Source organism: Brachyistius frenatus, unplaced genomic scaffold (assembly GCF_029030835.1).
Source record: "Brachyistius frenatus isolate BFR_SWC_R1_liver_20210118 unplaced genomic scaffold, ASM2903083v1 Contig_123, whole genome shotgun sequence".
Classification (NCBI taxonomy): Eukaryota; Metazoa; Chordata; class Actinopteri; family Embiotocidae; genus Brachyistius; species Brachyistius frenatus.
Window position 1 is genome coordinate 477,538 of NW_027210722.1, and position 21,654 is coordinate 499,191.

Sequence of the window (21,654 nt, forward strand, 5' to 3'; positions counted from 1 at the left end):
ATCAACTTCTGACGGAGAAACGAGTCGTTTCGCGGCAGGTTTTGACGTCTTATAATTTCACGCGGCCACAATTTACGTCGCCTGCAAACTGTTAAGGCCGCAACTGCTGGCGACGGTGACGCCTATGACGTAAGCACGTCGACGGGGTTCTTTTTGTAGTTACTCTGACGGCCAGAAGGGGGCGGTAGAAGCAGAGCAGAGAACCCACCTGGTTACCTTTCCGCTCAGCTCCAGTTGCCACTCCAGTCACGTGACACAGTGTGTGACGATGTCGTCAGTCCCAGGATTAAACATCCTGTAAACAACATGCCTAGTTTGTTTTTTTTCCCTCCTCAAAATGTTAAATTTAACGTTTTAATATTGCTCCCTCTTGCGGTGACCCTTACGTACCGGATTTTCTACCTTTTTAAATTTTTTTTTTTTATCATAAAATAACAACAGATTTTTACATCGGGCCAGCAATGACAGTTTGTCACGTTCTCTATAATTTAATCTTTGCAAAAACAGCATCTGAACATCCCTCGTATGTTCTACTGACTCCAGTGTTTCCAGAAAACAATACATTTGCATCCTCCTCCAGTTAGTTTGGTTACAATTAAATGACATTAAACGACAAACTTACACGTGTAGTTTTCTGAAAGTTTAATGTCTGGAAATCTAACCGTATATTAATAGTGTTTATCTTTTATAATTCAAATAATATCATTTACTAATGAGAGAAATCAATCAGGATTTATGTGATTATTAAAGACCAACAGCATGTTTCCTTCAGACTACAATAAGAAGGATTTCTGGACCAGTGCATGCTGGGAAGTTTCCTCATGCGCTGATCATTCCTCTTTAAATGGCATCCACTGGACTCGTTATTTCAAAACAAAAGACTCGAGGTCAGAGAAATTTGTTTTCATAAATTCTACGCGGTCTGAAAATTAAATCTAGAAATTTGACATTGAATTGACTAAATAGAAAGTTATCTAGTGTATGTAGGAGATTTCACAGTTCATATAAACACAGAAAAAAATGCATCAAATACCCTGGAAAATATTAGTAGAGTAAAAATAAGCTTCAACTTGACCAATTACCAAAAAAAACAAACAAATGAATATTGTTACAGTATTATTTAGGTGGCGTGCGAGACATGTTAAGTCAATTTTCTGCAGTTGTGTTTCATCGTCGTGGAAAACAGGATTATACTGCCTGATGGATTCTTTCCAGCACGTTGAAATCCATCTGAGCGTCTTCCAACAGGGTTTTAGAATCAAATTCTTCGGTCAAAACAACATTACGTTACTTTCTGTCATTTGTTTTGGCCCATAATGTGAAGACGTCAGCAGAGTAATACTTCTTTTCTATTTGTCCAAATATGAATCACGTCTCCTATAAATGAAAAATTGAAAAACTTAAAATTGAGAAAAAGACAGGAGGTTCTGACAGATCCAGGAAACACAAGTCGTCACAGTACGTTTTAATGTCTTTAATGCAACGTTTGTTTTAAACAAATACCTCAGAAGCAACACACGATGTAGAAAATATACACACCTTCAGTTACCCCGTTTACTCATCAGTATCACAGATACATACTCGTGTTTACGAAAATATTTTCTTGTAAAGCTTATCTCGTATATTATATATCGTATATAAAAAAAAATAAAAAGGCAGCGCGAGAGGGTTTTAACTCCCGTAGTTCTGACGTTCACCACAGGTCGGGCTCCACCCACACGATCTTCTTCTGCTCCTCCCAGATGACGGTGCGCAGGCTGGTGAGCAGGGAGGTCTGGTCGCACCAGGCGTCCGAGGCCACGCTGTGATACAGACACGGCAGCTTGTCCAGCAGCGGCTCCTCGCTCCCCGAGCACGCCAGCAGCTGCTCCTCCGAGCAGCCGTGGCGATTCAGCTTCGCCCTGCAAGGTGGAGAAACTTAACGGTAAACTAACTACGTACGAATAGAAACAAAAACAATAAACAAACAGTAAACTAAGTACACACGACAGGGTGACATCCTGTTTGTTGTTGTTGTTGTTGTTTGGGTTTGTCCAGACTGTGAAAATTCAACCTCACATCAGTGTATTTTAATAAATAATTGATCTTTTTTTTTTTTTCTCAATAGATAAATGACCAGGTGTGATATATATATATATATATATTTTTATATCTCGTGTTTCATTAACTTCTCTTTATCTACTTTTAGGACTTGCGTTTGTATTAATTTGATGTTTTTGGTTTATATTTATGCAGAAATAATAGAAATTCTGTCGGGTTCACAAACACTGAGAGCTGATGACAGACTGGAGAGAATAAAGAGGAGCTTTCAATGTAAATTACAATTTGAAAAAAATGAAAGAGAAACAGTTTCTTCTTTGTTGTAGTTCCTTCCAGATAAACATATAAAATGTATAACGCTATGAAAGTGGTACAAATGTGAGAATAATCAGGAACTAAACAGCAAAAGCAAACTTTTTATTGTGAAACCAAAGAAAAAAAAAAGATTACTGTAAATAACAACTGATGAATATGAAATATAAAGTTATTGATCTTTGGACTCCTGAGTGGAAAATTCATGTTTACTTTAAGAGTAAAATATATTTGTTTCATAAGTTTTTATGGTGATTAAACTGCGTTAATGTAACATCAGTTTAATGAGTAATGTTTTGTGAGAAGAAGAAGAGGAAGAAGAGGAGAGATGACTCTACCTCAGTTTACGAGCGCTACGAGCAGACTGGCTGATGAAGATGATGATGGGGAAGATGTTGGAGCGGTGCAGCCGGCGCACGCAGTCCAGACCCAACGGCAGCACACAGTGAATCCCCTGAACGATGAGGAGCAGAACAGAAGGAAGATGGGTTAACAGTCCAAAAAAATTCAAAGCATAATCTGTTATAAACCAAAGACCATGAAAAAAAATAAAAATTTAAGTTTGACCAGATGATGGCGCTAGAGATGAAGTTATTAAAGCTCTAATGGTTTTACAAAATGAATCTCTACCGAGACATTTTCATCTCTGGAGCTCCACCCGTCACGTAGCGAACAAACTTCGGACTATAAACCGCATCTTCATCCTAATAGCTCTATTTATTTCCTTTAAGCTGGAATCAGACATGAATTCAGACCCATTTTAACACAATTTAGTCAATAGTCTTCAGTCTGTGTTTAGTTTGTCCCTGCCGGGCTACTGTGGACAACAGTGACGTCACTGTCAGTTTGCGAACTGCCGCTGTGATTCCTTGAGTTGCCATCTTGCTGTTTTGGAGCAGGAAGTGACCATATTTGGACGAGCTGGGGGAGGAGCGAGCGGTGGATCTGACTGATGTGATTGTAAAACCGACGATACTACGTCCCGCCCACCGATAGCTGTAACCTGACTGCACCACAGGCCTGTCAATCAAACAGACATCTTTTTGAAGCTTATTTTCTAATTAATGACGGGATTATTTTCAGATGGACCGCCAGAAAACTCATAAAAAGGAGCGACTTTAGCTAACAACACCGAAATAACTCGTGGAAAACATTAGCAGACTTTGTATTTCATGAGAGAAGTTGAATGGGAGTCTATGGAGCCGGAAGCTTTCTGGAGCCGACCTCTAGTGGCACTCGGTGGTATTGCAGTTTAAGACACTCCCGCATCGGCCTCATTTTTCAGACCTGGAAGCTACGAACCAGTTTTATATACAGTCTGTGGGTGCAACATGGAGTGAAAGAGGAGCCCACCACGTTGACAACATGTCCTGCTGATATGAAGGGCTCAAACTAACAAAAACACGTTGATTCTTAGTTTGAGGTGATGCCAAAACATAATTATAAATATTCAGCTTTCTGACAATAGATCCTCCAAAATCTTTCCCACAGAACCTTTAACTCCTCTTGTTTTACACTACAGTTCCACTCTTGAGTCCAAAAAAAACCCCTGTGATATTGTGTCGTTGAAAGGTCTGACCTTCTTCATGACTTTCTCGACACCCTGCAGGGTGAAGCAGCAGTTCCCTCCCTGCTCGCTCTCCTCCAGGATCTCGGACCTCTGCAGCTGGGCAGCGTGCTCGCTGGAACTCAGCACCTCTGAACAGCAAAACAAAAGGATCGCTCAGTACAGAAGGATATTTCCCTTCCTCCTGTGTCCGCCCCCTCCCTCCCCCGTTAATATTTCAGTCCTTTGTTGTTGTGATGATCAAACTTTCCCACCGATATCATTAAACTTGAATTTTACCTTATCGTTTCAGGGAACACTGAAACATTTACTCTCCACAGCCTGCGTAATTTTTTTTTTTTTTATCACTATTTATCCACCAAGTTGATTTCCTTCCTGGTTTTTTTTTTTTACAGCAACAGACAAACCCATAAAATATTCAATGCTGTGCAGAATGAGACTGGCTGTTTACCAAGCTAGCAAACACATCCTTCCATTACGGCATGACGTCGGAAACAGAAGAGGAGACACACAAGCAGGCTGACCAATAAAACGGGACGCGTCGACCCGAGGAAACTGTGTTCCTTCTCCAGATTGGTCTGCGATGTCACATGTGTGAAATACAAGCTTATTTCTCACCAGGCTCACAGAGCTGGAAGCCCTGCCAGCCCGCCAGCTTCTTGCCCAGGATGCGTCCCAGGACGGTGGGCAGGAGCAGCACCGGCCTGCAGATGGGTGGGAAGTGGGGCGTGACCAGGGTGTAGGGCATCAGGGTCACACAGCTTTTGGCTGCAGATGTAGCAGCTACAGGGGGGAAAAAAATATTCACACCAAGTTATCATTTACAACCCTACCCCCCCCCCCAAAAAAAAAAAAAAAAGTTGGGACACTGTGTAAAATGTAAATAAAAACACAAGACAATGATTTATAAATCACATAAACCCATATTTAAATGAACGTAGACCAAAGTCAACATATCAAATGTTGAAACTGATACATTTGATCGTTTTATGAAAAATATATTCTTATTTTGAAGTTGATAGCAGCAACACGTTTAAAAAAAAAAGTTGGGGCGGGGTCATGTGTACCACCGTGTTGCATCACTTCTTCTTCTAACAACACTTTCTTCTTTGCGTGGTTGAATTTTAACCTGCGTTTGTGGATGCAGCGATGAACTGTGTTCACAGACGATGGTTTTCAGAAGTGTTCCTGAGCCCATGCAGTAATTTCCACGACAGAATTGTGTCTATTTTCAATTAAATATGGGTTTATGTGATTTGCAAATCATTATTATTATTATTATTATTTATGTTTTGCATAGCCTCCCGACTTATTTGGAAATAGGGTTGTATCTAAAAAGCGTCAAACAAATGTTGAAGCAGATTAAAGGTGAATATTTTGTGTAGCGTGCCGCTGCAGGTTTTTCTACCTGACTCTGAGCTCTGGGTCTTTTCGTCCTCCACGCTGACCCACAGCGGGTTCCTGCCGTGCCGCCCGGTGCTGACGATCCTCACGGCCTTCTGTTTGTTCTGGGCCACCACGTGTCCAGCCTGGTGAGGAGCGGGAAGCATCCCGGGATAGTTAGCACGCAGAGCATTTGGATCAATGCACTCGTTGGTAGTGTTTCAGAGTATTCTTACCTTCTGAGACTTTTTTGTTTGAAAGTTCATTTCCTCAATGGATCGAATGAGAAGCCGCTGCGCCCTGTGACATCAGAGAATCTGTCAGTGCTGATTTCCCGCCTTTCCGAAATGGACTTGCATGAACCCCCCTTATATGTTCACATTCCCCCTCAGTGGCACCAACCTGTAGTAGTTGGGTACGGTTCCGCTCTGCAGGTCCAGCAGCTGGCAGGGGTGGACCTGGCTGGCGTGCCACAGGTCCTCGGTGCCGGCGGGTCGGGTGTTGGCCACGTGCAGGATGTCGTTGCAGGACACCGCCAGGCTTCCAGCGGGGCCGGCGGGGAGGGACAGGTTGACCCGGATGTAGAAGGAGTCTCCGGAGGACATCTCGGTGCGCTGCAGCTGTTGCAGCAGCACCTCGTAGTCTGAACGGGAAGAGGAGGACGCGCTGAAGTCATACTGTAGCTCCAAATCCGCGCTTCACGGTGAAGCTACATATGGAAATGAACTTAAAACTTGTATATTCAGAGTATATTCTAAGGAATAGTAGTTTGTTTCTTACAGTTCATCAACATATTTGTACCCAAGACCTGAAAACACCCTCGAAAAACACCAAACAAGAGCACATACATGACTAATGTATACAAAAATAATCTGATGTAAGTATTTAATGTGCTGTAGAAAAGCAAAAGAAAACTGCAACGTCTATTTTACTATAATACCTCCTTGCTGTTTAACACCTGACAGCCATCTGAGAAGACAGAGATACCTAACTCCTCTAAAGTCCCAATGAAATTAAATACGAGCTGATAATGAAGCTTTTTTCTTTCTGTCTGACGGTGATATAAACTTGAGAGATTGTTGTTGTTTTTTTTAACCCGGTTGGATTCTTTGCACGATCCATAACAAAGGAACTCTCATAAATGCAACAAGTTAATGAACATTATTTCCTGTTGCCACATGACAAAGTGAGGAGTTGCCTCAAATGGCATCCAGCCATCAAAATCTGCTTACTGAAGGCTTCATACCACCTGAAACCATAAACTGGTATTTCCAGCTGATGTTTAAAGCCACAGTGACGAAGAGGATCACAGCCCTGCCCTGTGTAAATGAATGTAATTTGTTTTGAATAAGAAGAAAGAAGCACACCAGTTTGTTTTCATGACTGGAGAAATGTTTCAGAGGAGGATATCGAAGCTTGTTTCAGTCGGAAGGGAGGTTTTCCTTCCCTCTGTTGGAGGTTTTTCTCCCTTTAAGGGGAGTTTTTTTTCCCCTCCTAGCTTACATGGGAATTGTTGAATTGTTGGGTTTCTCTGTATAATGTTGTAAAGTTCTGTTGTAAGGACTTCACTATATTAAGTGCCGTGAAAAAAACCTGTGTTGTGATTTGGCGCGATATAAATAAAATTGAATTGGAATCGAATTGACAAATTTATGATGAGACTAACATCTGGAAGACGTGGGACCAAACGTCCTCATGCTGTGGGACGTACCGTCTTGCCTGGGTCGGAGCGAGAGGTGACAGATCCCCGTGACCTGGCCGAGAGCCCACATGGCTTCCTCTAAGGTGGAGTCCTCCAGCACCATCCTCAGAGCCTTCTGGTTCTGCTCGTACTTCACCTACAGAGCGACAGAGTGATGAGAAACACCTTCACAGCAGGCAGCAGTAGCCAGTCTCTCTCTCTCTCTCTCTCTCACACACACACACACACACACACACACACACACACACACACACACACACACACACACACACACACACACACACACACACACACACACACACACACACACACACACACACACACACACACACACACACACACACACACCTCGATGATCTGAGCCCCGGGGCCGATGCCCACCGTGTGGGCAGAGCTCCCTTCGGTCACCTGGTGCACAAACACTCCGGTCTTGTTGCCCCCGACGACGGCCAGCTGGCTGAGCAGCTCCTCCCCCTGGAGGGAGATGCTGAGGACGCGGCCGTTGACGCGGATGGCTTTTGGACGAGAGCGCATGAGGAAGGGAGGAGGGGAGGTCCTCGGCAGGCTGGGGACACACGAGAGAGGAGAAACTATTTAAACGGAGCAGGAAACATCTGGATTATTGTTAGGTTATTTAGCTTTTATGAAGAGGAAAAAAGTTTCTTTACACGGAAAACTTTCAATCCTTTCAGACCACATCTTCAAAATTACAGTCAGGACAGTTTTATATTATCAGTAGTGATGACTCTGCACTCTGGTTCGAAACTAAAACTACGTCTATTAGTTTGAGGTGCTGAATCTCAGCTTCAGTTTGAGAAGAGTTACAGCTGCATTACATGAACACGGTTTTAGCCAAACTAGTGGATCCTCAGTGGTGGAAATATCATTTGTTTAGTTGGTCAGTTCATCACTTTAATAGAGAGTAAAATATTTTAACAAATACTGGATGGATTTTCGTAAACCTCGGTACAGATATTCAACCTTTAATTTAATGATTATTTCACTTTTCCCATCTTGCTGTCTTGTTGATATTTGTGTTTCAGGGAGAAATGTCTTGACTATTATTGGATGGATTGCTATTAAATTTGGTACAGACATTAACTTTGTTGCACTTTGTGTCACACAACATCTTTGGATTTTCATTTTCTCATCGATTTGTCCAATAATTCGATTTTTTAAAATCCAATATGGACATAAAGAATGTAGCCGTTAGCACTTAAAATGAATGTCACAAAAAGTAAACATAGCGACGTCACTGTGAGCATGTTGCCACGGTTACATGAGCAGTGCTGTGTTTCGTTACAGCCTCACAGAACCGCCGAACTGTGCTTGACAAATTAAACAAAACTAAATCAAATTATATTTAATATCTAGTTACAAATCATACGCAGATATCAGCTGACGCCTTCTTTGTTGACGAGCTGCCAGAACATGTTCTGAAGTCAAACATCCAACCTGACAAGAACATCGTATACCGTTTGGAGATCAAACTCGAACCCGTCTGAGTTTTCCACATCATCTGTCGTCAAAATTTAAAAAGAGCTGTGAGCTCTATTTAACCAATATAGATTTAAATCTGCTGTTAAAGCTGTTTGTGGCTCCAGAGGGAGTTGTGACAAATCCAATAAATGTCTTCACCTCGTGCCACCGTGGGACGGAGCTGAAGACTGCAAGTAAAAAAAAAGAATATTTAACTTAAAAAGAGGACAATCATTTACAGGAGTGCAGGGATAAATTGGTTGAGTATTATTTCAAATGTGTGAGTCAGCACTTTGAAGTGCATTCAGCAGCTGCTGGTTATTGATTATTAATCTCCTCCTCTACTCATTATCAACACAATAAATTCACGATTGACTTCAAGGATAAGCAGGCCCTTCAGTTTACAGTCTGTAAACCTTCAGGAAGAAGGTCCGAGGTCTTCCTCACCCGCATGATGTGGAGCCCCTGGAGGAGGACCTGTCTTCTGTCAGCACTGAAACAAAAAACAGGCCGCTTTTAATCATCTGCCATCAAGGGGCTGTTTACTTGGAAATAATGCGCCGGGGTTAATGTGTCACTTTACAGCCCGGGCACACATCCAGCACTTGAACACCAGCTCATGAACAACAGCCGCTCCACACACAAACACTCCAAATGAAGACGTTATTCTGTGCGTACCGTCGGGGAGGAACACGAAGTCGTCCAGGAGAGAATCCGTCTCCGCCGCTTCCAGGCTGCGGGAGAAGAAAAAAAGAAACATGAACACCTCTTGTCAGATACGTCTGTAAATGCACTGCATACTTTACATTCATTAGGAAGTGTCAAGCTAAATGTGACATAAGTGTCCTGTCATGCTGCAACACAAACTTTAAACATCGAGGAACAAAAGTTTCTTTAAGTTTTGATACAAAATGTGAAGAATCTGAGTCTGAATAAAAACATCGAAAGTCTTTTTCGAGGCTCCTCAACACCTCCAGCTCGTTGAGTTTATGTTCTATAATTTACTTTTCGATCCCACTTGTTTGTGTGTGTCTCCCTGTTATTCCCACGACCCGGTAATTCAGCTGAAACTCCGTCAGCGGGAAAGAATGCAGAGGTCAGTCTCACTCACAAATTCATCCTTCCTGGTTGAAGGGCAATAAAGTGCATGGAAGTGATGATTTGAAAGCACAAACACACACACACACACACACACACACACACACACACACACACACACACACACACACACACACACACACACACACACACACACACACACACACACACACACACACACCTGCTGTCTGTGTACAATGACTCCCTCCTCCGGCGGATAGACTCCGTACTTGGCGGCTCCGCGTTTTGGGATCGGACGCTCATCGCAGCATCACCATACTACACATACGTACACGTGGTACATAAACAAACATAACACAAACAAATAATTATAAAGTTATTACTGTGTAAAAAAAAAAAAAAAAAAGGTGAAATAATCCAAAATATAAAATCTGGATTTCTGATGAGTCGACACTGGTTCCTATTGCAAATGTAAAGTTTTTTTTTTTTTATTAACATTTTTATTTGGAACAGAACTGAAACATTATCTTTAAAAATAACATGATGTTTTCATTTTAACGAAGGCAAAAAGGAAAAAAGAATAAAGTAAAATACGATAAAAGAGATGTAAACCTTTTAAAACAGATCACCAATATAGCGTCAGATTTTTGGATCCTTTTCGTAATGAATGAAGCTCCTTGGCAAAGAAGAATATCAGGCTCTTTTTTCTAGAAATACAGAAAGCCTTTAATGTCTCTTTTTTTTACTTAAATCTGGCTATTTAAGGCACATAAATGCATGTTTCTTAGGAATAATACTATGTTATGTCCAAAATACTGAATTCTATCAAATGCAGCAACACTTGCCCAAGAAAAATGTCCCACTGTGGGGACAATTAAGTACATTGTATCGTAATGTCATTGTACAAAAACTAAATTAGGAGTGCGAAAATGTACTTAAAAATTGGGAAACAATTCACAATATTGCAATGAAAAGTCAAAAGTGAATATTGCACTAAAGAATGATATAAAATGTCCCTGCAGATGATATTCATCATATTATATCTGTATGTTAGTGGAATTAAGAGTTCTTATGGCCCGGAGAAAGAAAAAAAACAACCTTCTTGAGTCATGGTATTTGTTGACAATATTAACAACATCTCCAGCCTTCATGGTCGGGTGTACAAGACTTTTGAATTGAAAAAAATTAAATAAACGTTATGATTAGGATCTGGAAATGTGTGAAAGTATTGATCGATACCCGTCATAACTTTGGCTGATCTCTCTCACACTCTCTCACACACACGCGCACACACACACACCTTTGAGCACAGAGACATCGGATTAACTGCATCCATGCGGCAAAGTCTGCGTCTGGCCTGGAAGGTGAATTCTTCACAGCAGGATCCGGGGCTCTCCCAGTCCACCTCCCTCTCCTTTCACACAAACATTAGAAAAGAAAAGAAAAATCAGGACTTCTTCACGGTGTTTACGCGCGTGCCGACGTGTGCGTGCGTGCGAGGAGTTACATCGGAGCTCTGCTGCTGCTCCGTGCACGTCGTCTGCAGGTTGAACACCTTCTGCTGCTGCTCCACCAGCTGACACCTCAGGGTGTCCTTCTCAGCCAGGACGCGGGCGATCATGGCCTGGGCCTCGTCTCTCGACTGGTACGCCTGGAGGCACAGGACCCAGGCAGATTTAATTAACACGTAACTGACACGTGCACATAAACCCACTCGATTTCTTCTTCATGCAGAGAGACACAATCGAGCCGAGTTAATGCCTCGTGGAGAAAACACAATGTCACTGCGGTGACAGTCGTCGAGCTTCCCCTGTAACTTTGCACCCGCAACGGCGCCGTTGTGTATTATCCGCGTGACCGTGAGCTGCCATCCAGCCGCGTGGTATGCAGGATGTTTAATGAAGCGCCGACAGATTTCTGTTTTTTCACACATTCTCGCGAAGATAACAATCGATGATAAGTGTCCTGAAATGATTTGGAGTCATGTATCGCTCATTGTCTACGATGTACGACAGGAAGACCATAAAACATGACAACACAAATTGAATAATGGGATCGGACTTTCAAACACGACCAGTATCTGAATATAAATTACAAAAAGGTTTCCAAAAAAGTTGGGAAAATGTAAATGAAAACGTGAACGCAATCGTTTACAAATCACGTGAACCCATATTTAATTGAAAATAGACCAAAGACAACATATCAAATGTTGAAACTGAGAAACTTTTTGTTTTATGAAAAATATGTGCTCGTTTTCAATTTGATGGCAGCAACACGTTTTTGAAAACTTGGGACAGAGTCAACAAACGGCTGGAAAAGTTGTGTAACGCTAAAATAAACACCTAATCAGGTTACCTGGCAACAGATCAGTAATATGATTGGGTATAAAAATTGTATTTCAGAGAGGCAGAGTCTGTCAGCAGTGAAGATGGGGAGATAATTTGTTCCTTAACATAAAATGACAAAGAATTTGTGGATTTAATCATCAACGGTTCATAATATCATTAAAAGATTCAGAGAATCTGGAGAAATCTCTGAACACAAGGGGCAAGGCTGAAAACAATTATTGGATGGTGGTGATCTTCGGGTCCTCAGGCAGCACTGCATTAAAAACAGACACAAGTCTGTAAGTGGAAATCACTGCACGGGCTCAGGAACATTTCTGAAAATCATCGTCCGTGAACACAGTTCATCGCTGCAGCAACAAATGCAGGTTAAAACTCGAACATTCAAAGAAGAAACCGCCTGTCACAACTTTTTTGAGACGTGTTGCTGCAGTTCAATTCAAAATGCGCATTTATTTTTCATAAAACAAAACATTTCTCAGTTTAAACATTTGATATGTTGTCTTCGGCCAACATTCCATTAAATATGGTTTTACATGAATTATAAATCATCACATGTATATTTTACAGTGTGTCCTAACTCTTTTGAAAACGGTGTCGTCCTCAAGCACCAGAATGTCTTTGAGAGAATTTACCGACAGCCTTCATGCAGATCCTGTGAGTGTCACACATCACATTGCAGGTATGAATCATAAATTACACCCTGGAGCGAGTAAATAAATCACATTCCTGTGAGGCTGTTTTCTGCACAGCTCCAGTGGAGCCGCTGGCAGTTCAAAGCCGGCTAACAGCTTTCAGGATGTGGGTGGATTTTTTTTCATTTTATTCTTCGTGACAGAAAAAAGGCTCGATTATGTTTTTATGTTTTGAATAACAATTGAAGGAGAGTCGACGAGTAATGTTCATGGCAGTGTGGTGTCCTTTTACTGAAAGGACACTGCTGAATGACAAAAACAATATTATCTCCGGTTTCTCCAGGGCCACCAATCAAAGGTCAAGTGGCAACCAGCAGTGACGTCACCCGTTGGTTTGTGAACTTTAGTTATGAAGCCTCCAGTTCAGATTTTGCCCGTCACCATCTTGCCAGTTTGGAGCAGGAAGTGACCATATTTGGACAAGCTGGGGGGGGGAGTGAGCGGGGGATCTGACTGATCTGATTGGAAACCTGACGATACTGCGTCCCGCCCACTGATAGCTGTCACCTGACGGCACCACGGGCCTGTCAATCAAACAGACACGCCCCCAAAAGCACGTGTTATTTTCTAATCAATGAAAGGATTATCTTCAGATGGACCGCCAGAAAACTCATAAGAAGGAGCGACTTTAGCTAACAACACCGAGATAACTGGTGGAGAAATTTGATTGACTTTGTATTTCATGAGAGAAGTTGAATGGAAATCTATGGAGCCGGAGGCTTTTTGGAGCCGACCTCTAGTGGCACTCGGTGGTATTGCAGCTTAAGGCACTTCTGCATCGGCCTCATTTTTCAGAGACGGAAGCTACGAACTCTTTTATATGCAGACACGTAAATAACTCCACATCTACACAGACAATATGGAGTTACCTGGTCTCTCTCCGCCTGCAGCTCCCTCATCTGGTTCTGGATCACGGTGCTCTTCTGCTGGTGCATCTTGCAGTCGAGTGTCAGCTGCTGCACCTGAAGGCTCAGACACTCCTTCTGATCCAGGAGCTGATAAAACACACACATGCAACACACGTGAGTCCTTTAAGATGTTCTCTGCTTTTTTATAAAATACTAAATATTTCTGAGCCAATTCATGAAATGCTGTAATTAGACGTTTTCCTCTGGCTGAAAACGAAGTATTTATTGAATCCTCATTTAATCAGGCAGTATTATTGAGATTAAGATATTTTTGCCAAGAGAGAAATATTCACAGGAACACAATCAGCAACACAGGAACATAAACAAGGAATTTTTTTTTTTTTTTTAAAGAAAAACACAATTTAAGGGATCATAAAAACATCTGATAATAAATATCGAGTATTTTACTGGATTATGTACTGTAGTTATTTAATTTTTCTATTATTATGATTATTTATTATTATATTTTCATTATTGTTATTATCATTATTTATTTGCATATCATGGTGCTGAGTAACAACGTTGTTCTCGAAAGGTCATATTCCCACACACACGTACCCCCTGCTTGTCTCGCAGCAGCTGCTCGTTCTCATCTCTGTAACATCTGAGCTGCTCCGCCAGCTCCACCTGATTGCTGATGGCCTCGGCCAGATCCTGAGCCAGGATGTCCTGCCGGGCCTGGAGAAGACACATGGAGACACATGAAGACACACGGAGACACATGGAGACACACGGAGACACACGGAGACACATGTAAACACATGAAGACACATGGAGACAAAAGGGGACACATGAAGACACACACAGTTTACCAACTGACTGGTACTTTGACAAATGTAGATATCTCACTTTATTTTACTTTTTATTTATTGCATTTTTATTTTTAGGCTTCTAGTTAAAATAACATTTATCTAAAACTATTAAAGTCAAGGATTACACTTTTCATGGTTCTATTTCTCATGTCATGACTGTCATCTCAGTCACGGAAAATAGCCATCTAACTGTCTTTAGCATTGGATTTGTGTGTATAAATCTGCATCTTCATGGGCCTGTGTGTGTGTGTGTGTGTGTGTGTGTGTGTGTGTGTGTGTGTGTGTGTGTGTGTGTGTGTGTGTGTGTGTGTGTGTGTGTGTGTGTGTGTGTGTGTGTGTGTGTGTGTGTGTGTGTGTGTGTGTGTGTGTGTGTGATAATGCATGAAGACACAAACAGCCACTTAATCGTCTTTCTCTTTGTAAAGACGATGAGCGTAAACAGTGTAAATAGTATTAACAGTGACTCAGCTATCAGCAGAGAGTGAGTGACTGATTGATCCTCACCGGATCCAGTTTTTCAGCTATGGCCAGCTGGCAGCGCAGATTCTTCACTTCCTCCTGCAGGTGAAGTGACTCAGCAGAAGAAACACACCTGAGTGAGCGACGCTTCGTGAACTCGTTCTCTGTTTGGACCGTTTGCAGCTCAGTCTGCAGCTGGTACACCTGCCAACACAGGACAAACAAAAACAATCAGTCTGCAGCTGGTGATATCAGGTGATGACGCCATCAATCCAAGGACCACGATGGATCCTAAGCTCACTGGCGAAGATGGCTACGTGGGCACGGATGCAATTCAAAGTAGGCAAATCTAGGAGCTGAAGTATCGTGAAAGGAAAGCTGACACGAAACATCTTCAGCATTCAAGGTTCCAAGGTTCCGACGATTCAAGAGATCCGACGCCTCGGTAGACATTATGACCGCACCCTGAAGGATGGTTGTTAGGAAAAATAGTAACTCATTGTCAGTGTGTAAATTAAGTTACTGTTATGTGTGTAAAGTTTCCGTTAGTCTATGCATTAAACTGTAGTTGAAATGTCTCATACTGCATGCAAATTCCAAGAGTTCCTCTCTTGCAGTATATGGCCCCTTGGGGGAAGGAGGAACTGGCTTATCTAGTTTAGCACACATAGGTTAAAAGCAAATGGATGTTAAAAGCAAACATACCCATATAGGAGACAAAGAGACCACATGCTGTTTTATAACCCCATGTATACAATAAAAGGAGCAAAGAGGGAAGTATGTGTTGGAGTTGGCTGATGCCAGGTGAAGAGCTTACAACTCTAAGACCCTGCACGGACTTCCCTTGCTGCAAGTAAAACTCAGATTTGGGTCCAAGCCTTGTTTTGTCTGACTGTGGGTTTGATTCTTATACTATCAGCGCTATGTTATAGTTCTGAACCTAACAATGGTGCTAACCTCAAAGACACAAAAGGTTAACCAAACATCTGACTCAAGGCATCAGGTAGCTTCTTGGAAGGTGGAAGGTGTGGTGACTGCAATGTCCATTCCTGCTGTATGACTTTTCCCGTGACTCAACTGGACGCGATGGAGACTGTGCCATCAACTTCTTCGTAAACGGCTGGGCATTCCCCCGGCTTTCAGCTCAGTCAACCTGTAGAGCAAGACCTCCATGTCGTCAGCAAACTGCTCCTGTCCGAGAATGAGGAAGTGCGACACGCCGACAAGACCATCGAGTTCGCCTGAAACCCCACTGGAAACATCAGGAGATTGTCGGGGTGGTCGGACAAGGATGGCTACGACTTGGAAATTACAATGCCAAGAGGTGGAGCGAGGCCAATGCGAAAGGCAAGAGGGGACTTGTGGTGCAGAGGGTCCGAGAGGCAGCAGAAGAAAACCGCCGCGTGAAAGCGGTAGAGCTTACCTGCCAGGGACGGTGGACGCAGTGGGACCAGGGACTTGAGCGATCGCTGTCCTGGAAGGAACTCCAAAGCAATGGGGCAAGGAAGAAGATGCATCCTGCAAGCAGTGCAGAGCCACCGTTTGCACCCGAATCACATCTTGACCGGATGTCCCAAAGCACTGGGACAAGGGTAATACAGGTGGGGACACGACACGGTCCTCATAGAGACTGCCAATTCGGGTGGAGCAGCAGAGGGTCAAAGCCAACCAGGCAACCAAGCCAACCAGGCACCACCACCTGAATTTGTCAGTTTACAAAAGGAAGGAGATGAGACTCCATGAGCAAGAACAACTTCCAAGAACGTGCCCTCCATTTTGCAGCGAGCTTCCGACTGGGAGATGCGAGTGGACCTAAAGAGGAAGTTTGTCTTTCCAGAGGAGGTGGCGACAACCTCACTCCGACCAGACATGGTTCTCCTATCCAGGAGCACAAAAAACATCTTAGTAGCCGAACTCACAGTTCCCTGGGAGGACCGGCTAGCTATCTCTCACCAGCTGAAGAAAGCCAAGTACCAGGTATCAGGTGGTTTTCTTTTGTTAAACTCTTAAAAAAAAAAAATGCTAAGATTGTTTTTTTTTTTTTTTTTTACTTTTAATATTTGCTCTTTCAGTCATGGATATTTAGCTCTTAAAAACAACCTCTTTAAGTCACTAATGATTGCACTGCTCTGTTACTGTATGAACTCCTCCTCAGCCTGAGCCACATGATTAAAGAGTCCATCAGAAATCTAGTATTGCACTTCCATAAAGTTAGGGGACTTGTAGGCTGCTTAGAAGAGGGAAATTTTGTGAATTAGTTTACAGGTCCGCTGCTACACATGTTAAAGAAGCTGTATGAAGCCTTGCTGTGGCTTCAGAATAAATCTGATAACACTCTTCTTGTGTGCTTTTCAGATCAGAGTGATGTCATTTGAGTCCAGCAGCTCCACAAAAGACCTCCTCCACCTGTTTTCTAATGTATAATCGGTATTCACATGAAGCTCTGCTCAGGTTTCAGCTGACCTTCGGAGGACTTTCCCCCGGGGATGACAGCTTTGTGTTCCCTCTGTGCGCTTGATTATTTCCTGTCCATCACTGACCTGCAGGTTGAGGGCGTGCAGCTTCTCGTTCATCGCCGCCTTCTCCTCGATGGCTGACGTGTAGCGGATGTACAGGTCCCACTTCTCGTCCTTCAGCTTGGTGACTTCCCGCTGCATAGAGCACAGGTGCCTCTGCACCCGCTGGTTCTCGGACCGCAGGCAGCGGGACTTCTCCTCCTGGTCCATGATCTGCCCCATCTCCGACTCCATGGAGGCGCAGCGGGCGGTCATCCTGCCGGCCTCGCAGCGGGCCTCCTGGAGCTCCTTCTGCATCCCCGTCACGGCTCGGACCAGGTACTCCGTCAGCTCCGAGTACTTTATCAGGCCTGCGAGGAGAGAAGCGGTCAGACACAAAAACAAAAACGGGGAAATATTACCGACAGATGCGGGAAGCCACTGACCGCTGAACCTGGAGGGCTCGGTGCTGGGCTTGCGTCCGGTGACCTGGGTGTAGAGGGCCGGGTAGTGGATCATCAGGCTCTCCAGCAGGGCCACGGCACCGTTCCTGCTCTGGGTCCTCAGCAGGTCCAGCATGTAGCCTGGAAACAGCACAGCATGATTTAAAATGATCACTAACTCCAATTCTAACATTTAAATCAACTTCATATTCCTTAATTTTTTTTAAATATTTGAACTCTATTTGTGTTTAATTTGATGCATTTTCTATATTTGTAAATGTTCCTTTATATGCGAAACACTGCATGTAACTTTCTTGCTGTAAATCACTGAGTTGCTGTACAAACAACGTTTTTATTATTATTCATCAAAGCACAAAAGTCTTTTTCAAAAGATTTTGTTTACTGTTAAAAAAAATTTAGCTCATGAATAAAAGCAAGAAAACAAGCTAATAGCAGAAAATCTGAGTTTAGTTATTACAAAATACACTCTGAAACTGTGCTGTTGGGTTTAATGATAAATCTTTGCTCCTTCAGGTGTTGCCTCAGCAGTCGGTGTAAACAAACGGGTGCAGTTATCACCTCCAATCTGAGTCAGACTCCGTCATTAAACTCCATTAACCCTCGTGTTGTCCTTGGGTCAAAATGACCCGCACCTGTGTTCAACCAAGTCCTATTTTATTTCTATATTTTTATATTTTTTTGGGATCATCGGTCATCATTCTTTAAAGAAACCCTCACAGCCTCCTTGTCACCAATGATCCCAAAAAATATGAAAATAAAATAGGACTTGGTTGAACGCAGCTGTGGGTCATTTTGACCCAAGGACAACACGAGGGTTAAACAACAACAAAGAGTCTCACTTGTCCTCATGCAGCGGTTGGTGAGGTTGTGGCAGGACAGGATCTCGTCCTCGTCCATCTCGGTGAGGACCCGGGCCTGCCTCAGGTACGGGATCAGGATGCACGGCCGCACGCCCAAAGAGATCCGGTGGCGGTTGTCGTTGATCAGCTCCCACAGCTCCTCTTCGCCCATCTCCTTCAGGTCCGGGCCCTCGGGAACACACTCCCCGGCCATCACCCGAGTCCGCTGAGAGTGTGTGTGTGTGTGTGTGTGTGTGTGTGTGTGTGTGTGTGTGTGTGTGTGTGTGTGTGTGTGTGTGTGTGTGTGTGTGTGTGTGTGTGTGTGGAGGGAACGGTGTCCCACCTGGTGCTGGGATGTTGGACGGAGCTGGAGGAGCAGAAGGACTGAATCACAAGACAGAGCTGCAGACTGACTGGAAGCAGAAGGCGGAGGAGGAGAAGTGTAAATGGGCCGGTCTATCTCGTTCCACGCCCCCCCACGGCTGATTGTGTCCAAGCACGCATCTGTGTCTGTGTCTGTGTGTGTGTGTGTGTGTGTGTGTGTGTGTGTGTGTGTGTGTGTGTGTGTGTGTGTGTGTGTGTGTGTGTGTGTGTGTGTGTGTGTGTGTGTGTGTGTGTGTGTGTGTGTGTGTGCGTAAATATGTGGGTGTGGGTGTGTTGGAAAACTTGTATGACAAGAGTTCAAGGGTGTAAATGCACTCAATCAGCAAGCATTGCACCAACACCGCCTCTTTGTGTGTGTGTGTGTGTGTGTGTGTGTGTGTGTGTGTGTGTGTGTGTGTGTGTGTGTGTGTGTGTGTGTGTGTGTGTGTGTGTGTCTTTCATTCACACCTTCTGTTTCCTCAGAGCAGCTGATCTAATATCTGATTGCATCACAAAGCTCTGCCTCGCTGCATTAATGAGTGAACGCAGATTTATTTGAAGAGTCACAGCCTGAATGAGCAATTCAGAGACATTAGATATTCACCTTAATAATTCCTAATCACACTGACGCAATCTCACACACACACACACACACACACACACACACACACACACACACACACACACACACACACACACACACACACACACACACACACACACACACACACACACACACACACACACACACACACACACACACAGAGAGAGACAGGAGCAAACACTGAGCAGCGAGGGGCAAAGTCCTCCCCGTAGAGAAGGAAATGAGGCTTGGGGTAAAGCCGGGTGTCAGAGAGTTTCTCTCACTGTCAGCTGACTCCCGGTGTCTCCGTCTGAACTCACTGTTTACTGGATATTGTAAAAGGTTTATGCAAACAAGTGGAAACCGCTGTGAATGATGTGCAGGCAAGAGAGACTTCAGAGGGAAACAAAAAGACTCATCAGCTCCAGGAAATATTCAAATTTAAAGAAATAATGTGTGTGGGAATATGTTTTAACTGGAAAAATCAACGAGATTATTAACTGTAAACTTTGTGGAGAACTTGAGCGGACTGAAACTATTAATGAACGGAATGAACTTCTCTGTTAATCCAAGAAAAAAAAAACAACCTGGCCAGATCTTCTCCCGCCAAGTTAAAACATGTATTTGAAATAACAAGACTTGTCAGCACGGATTTTAAATTCGACAGCTTGTCTTTACTCATTTTTGTATGCATGTGATATTCAGATGTTTTCTTTCCTGTGTATCATGTTGTATGAGTTTGTGACTGTGAGTGAGTGTCGGTGCGTCTGATGCGCAACCTCAGCGCTCATTCAAAAAAAACAAATGAGACATTACAAAACATCATAAAAGTCCTCTGTAACCTGTCCGTCTTCTGTCAACAATACGAGGACGCCTTATCTCCCCTCATATTGCTTCACACGCCGAGCAGGACGGCTGAATACGACCAGGAATTTCCCCCGGTGAACATGCTGGATAATACAGAAGAAAAAGCAGAACGGGGATCGTAAAAGAAGGAACTACACTTTAAACCCTGGAGAAAAAACTAAAGAAAAGACAAAAAAGTTTCCATTCCAGGAAAGAGAGAATTACACTTTAAGGATTTTGAAGTCCATCAACCGATCACGAGACTTTCTGGAGGAAATATACTACACACACTGTGGTTAATTAGACTTTGACCCTGTGAGGGAGACAGGGAGGGATGAAGGGAGAACATGGCTGCTGAGGGATTCTTCCCAGTTCAGTGTTTAACAGCGTGATGACACAGTGACCACAGGTTTGTTTTACCAGTGTGGAGGAGGCTAACTATTAATGACAACTGCAGTTTGTTACTGTAAAAAAAAGGTTTTCTTGCAACTTTTTACAGAACGGCAGCCGCATGTTTCACATGCAGGGAACGTGTGACAAGTTCAGGCCATGAACTACAAGTCAAACCAAAACAAACTGCAGAAGGAAACTAAATGGTACTTAACTGAGAAAGTGTGTTTTTTGAATTGCTTTTAAACTCAGCTTTGAATTTGTAGGGAAAGAAAGGTACTGTATGTTTCTGTATGTCGAAGTTTGTACATATTATGATGGTAATAATCCCTTCTCACAAACCTGAACCCTGCTGTCTGACCAGACCCGAAGGGAAAGACTCTGAAAAGACGACAGAGAAGTTTAAAGATCATCTTGCACTTCAAAACAACCAAAAACAACATTTGAATTCATAAAATGTACTTTAATTTTTTTTTTTAATTAGCATGAAGAAAGTGCCTGCTATCTATAATAGATGCCATTTAATAAAAACTATTTTAAAGGTTTAATGTTCTTAGGGTGCCGTTAACCTGGGAGAAGGCTATAAATATATTTTCTGCTCCCTTTACGTCAACAGAAACTAGTTTACATGAGATGAATGATGCAACTGTCCTTTCAGTGGGAGTATTCATTTGAATTAAACAAAAAAAGGACTTTGTCACATAATAAAAAAACCAACATGAAAAAACCTGTCCGTGCGCTTTCTCTCTCTCTCTCTCTCTCTCTCTCTCTTTCCACGCTCTGTTGGGACTCTGTTTACTTTGTGCAAGAACAAAACTCACTTTTTCCTCTTCTGTTTATCACCACTTGCTGTTACTGGTTATTGAGTTTTATTGTCCTGTCTTTAACCTTTGCTTCATATGTGAGCTACTGG

At 43.0% G+C, this 21,654-nt stretch overlaps 1 protein-coding gene across 1 annotated transcript; it reads right to left on the reverse strand.

Moving 5' to 3' along the window:
- Window positions 1-1,648: 1,648 nt before the first annotated feature.
- Window positions 1,649-18,916, reverse strand: card14 (caspase recruitment domain family, member 14). Its single transcript, XM_069713883.1, has 20 exons — window positions 18,560-18,916; window positions 17,703-17,840; window positions 17,302-17,627; window positions 14,807-14,965; window positions 14,049-14,168; window positions 13,452-13,577; window positions 11,050-11,193; window positions 10,843-10,956; window positions 9,763-9,860; window positions 9,162-9,217; window positions 8,931-8,976; window positions 7,353-7,569; window positions 7,014-7,140; window positions 5,705-5,945; window positions 5,539-5,602; window positions 5,328-5,448; window positions 4,538-4,702; window positions 3,932-4,050; window positions 2,691-2,806; window positions 1,649-1,901 (listed from the first exon to the last, which is right to left on the reverse strand). The coding sequence occupies exons 1-20, from the start codon at window positions 18,771-18,773 to the stop codon at window positions 1,694-1,696; spliced, it is 2,919 nt and encodes a 972-aa protein (XP_069569984.1). The 5' UTR covers window positions 18,774-18,916; the 3' UTR covers window positions 1,649-1,693.
- Window positions 18,917-21,654: the final 2,738 nt, after the last annotated feature.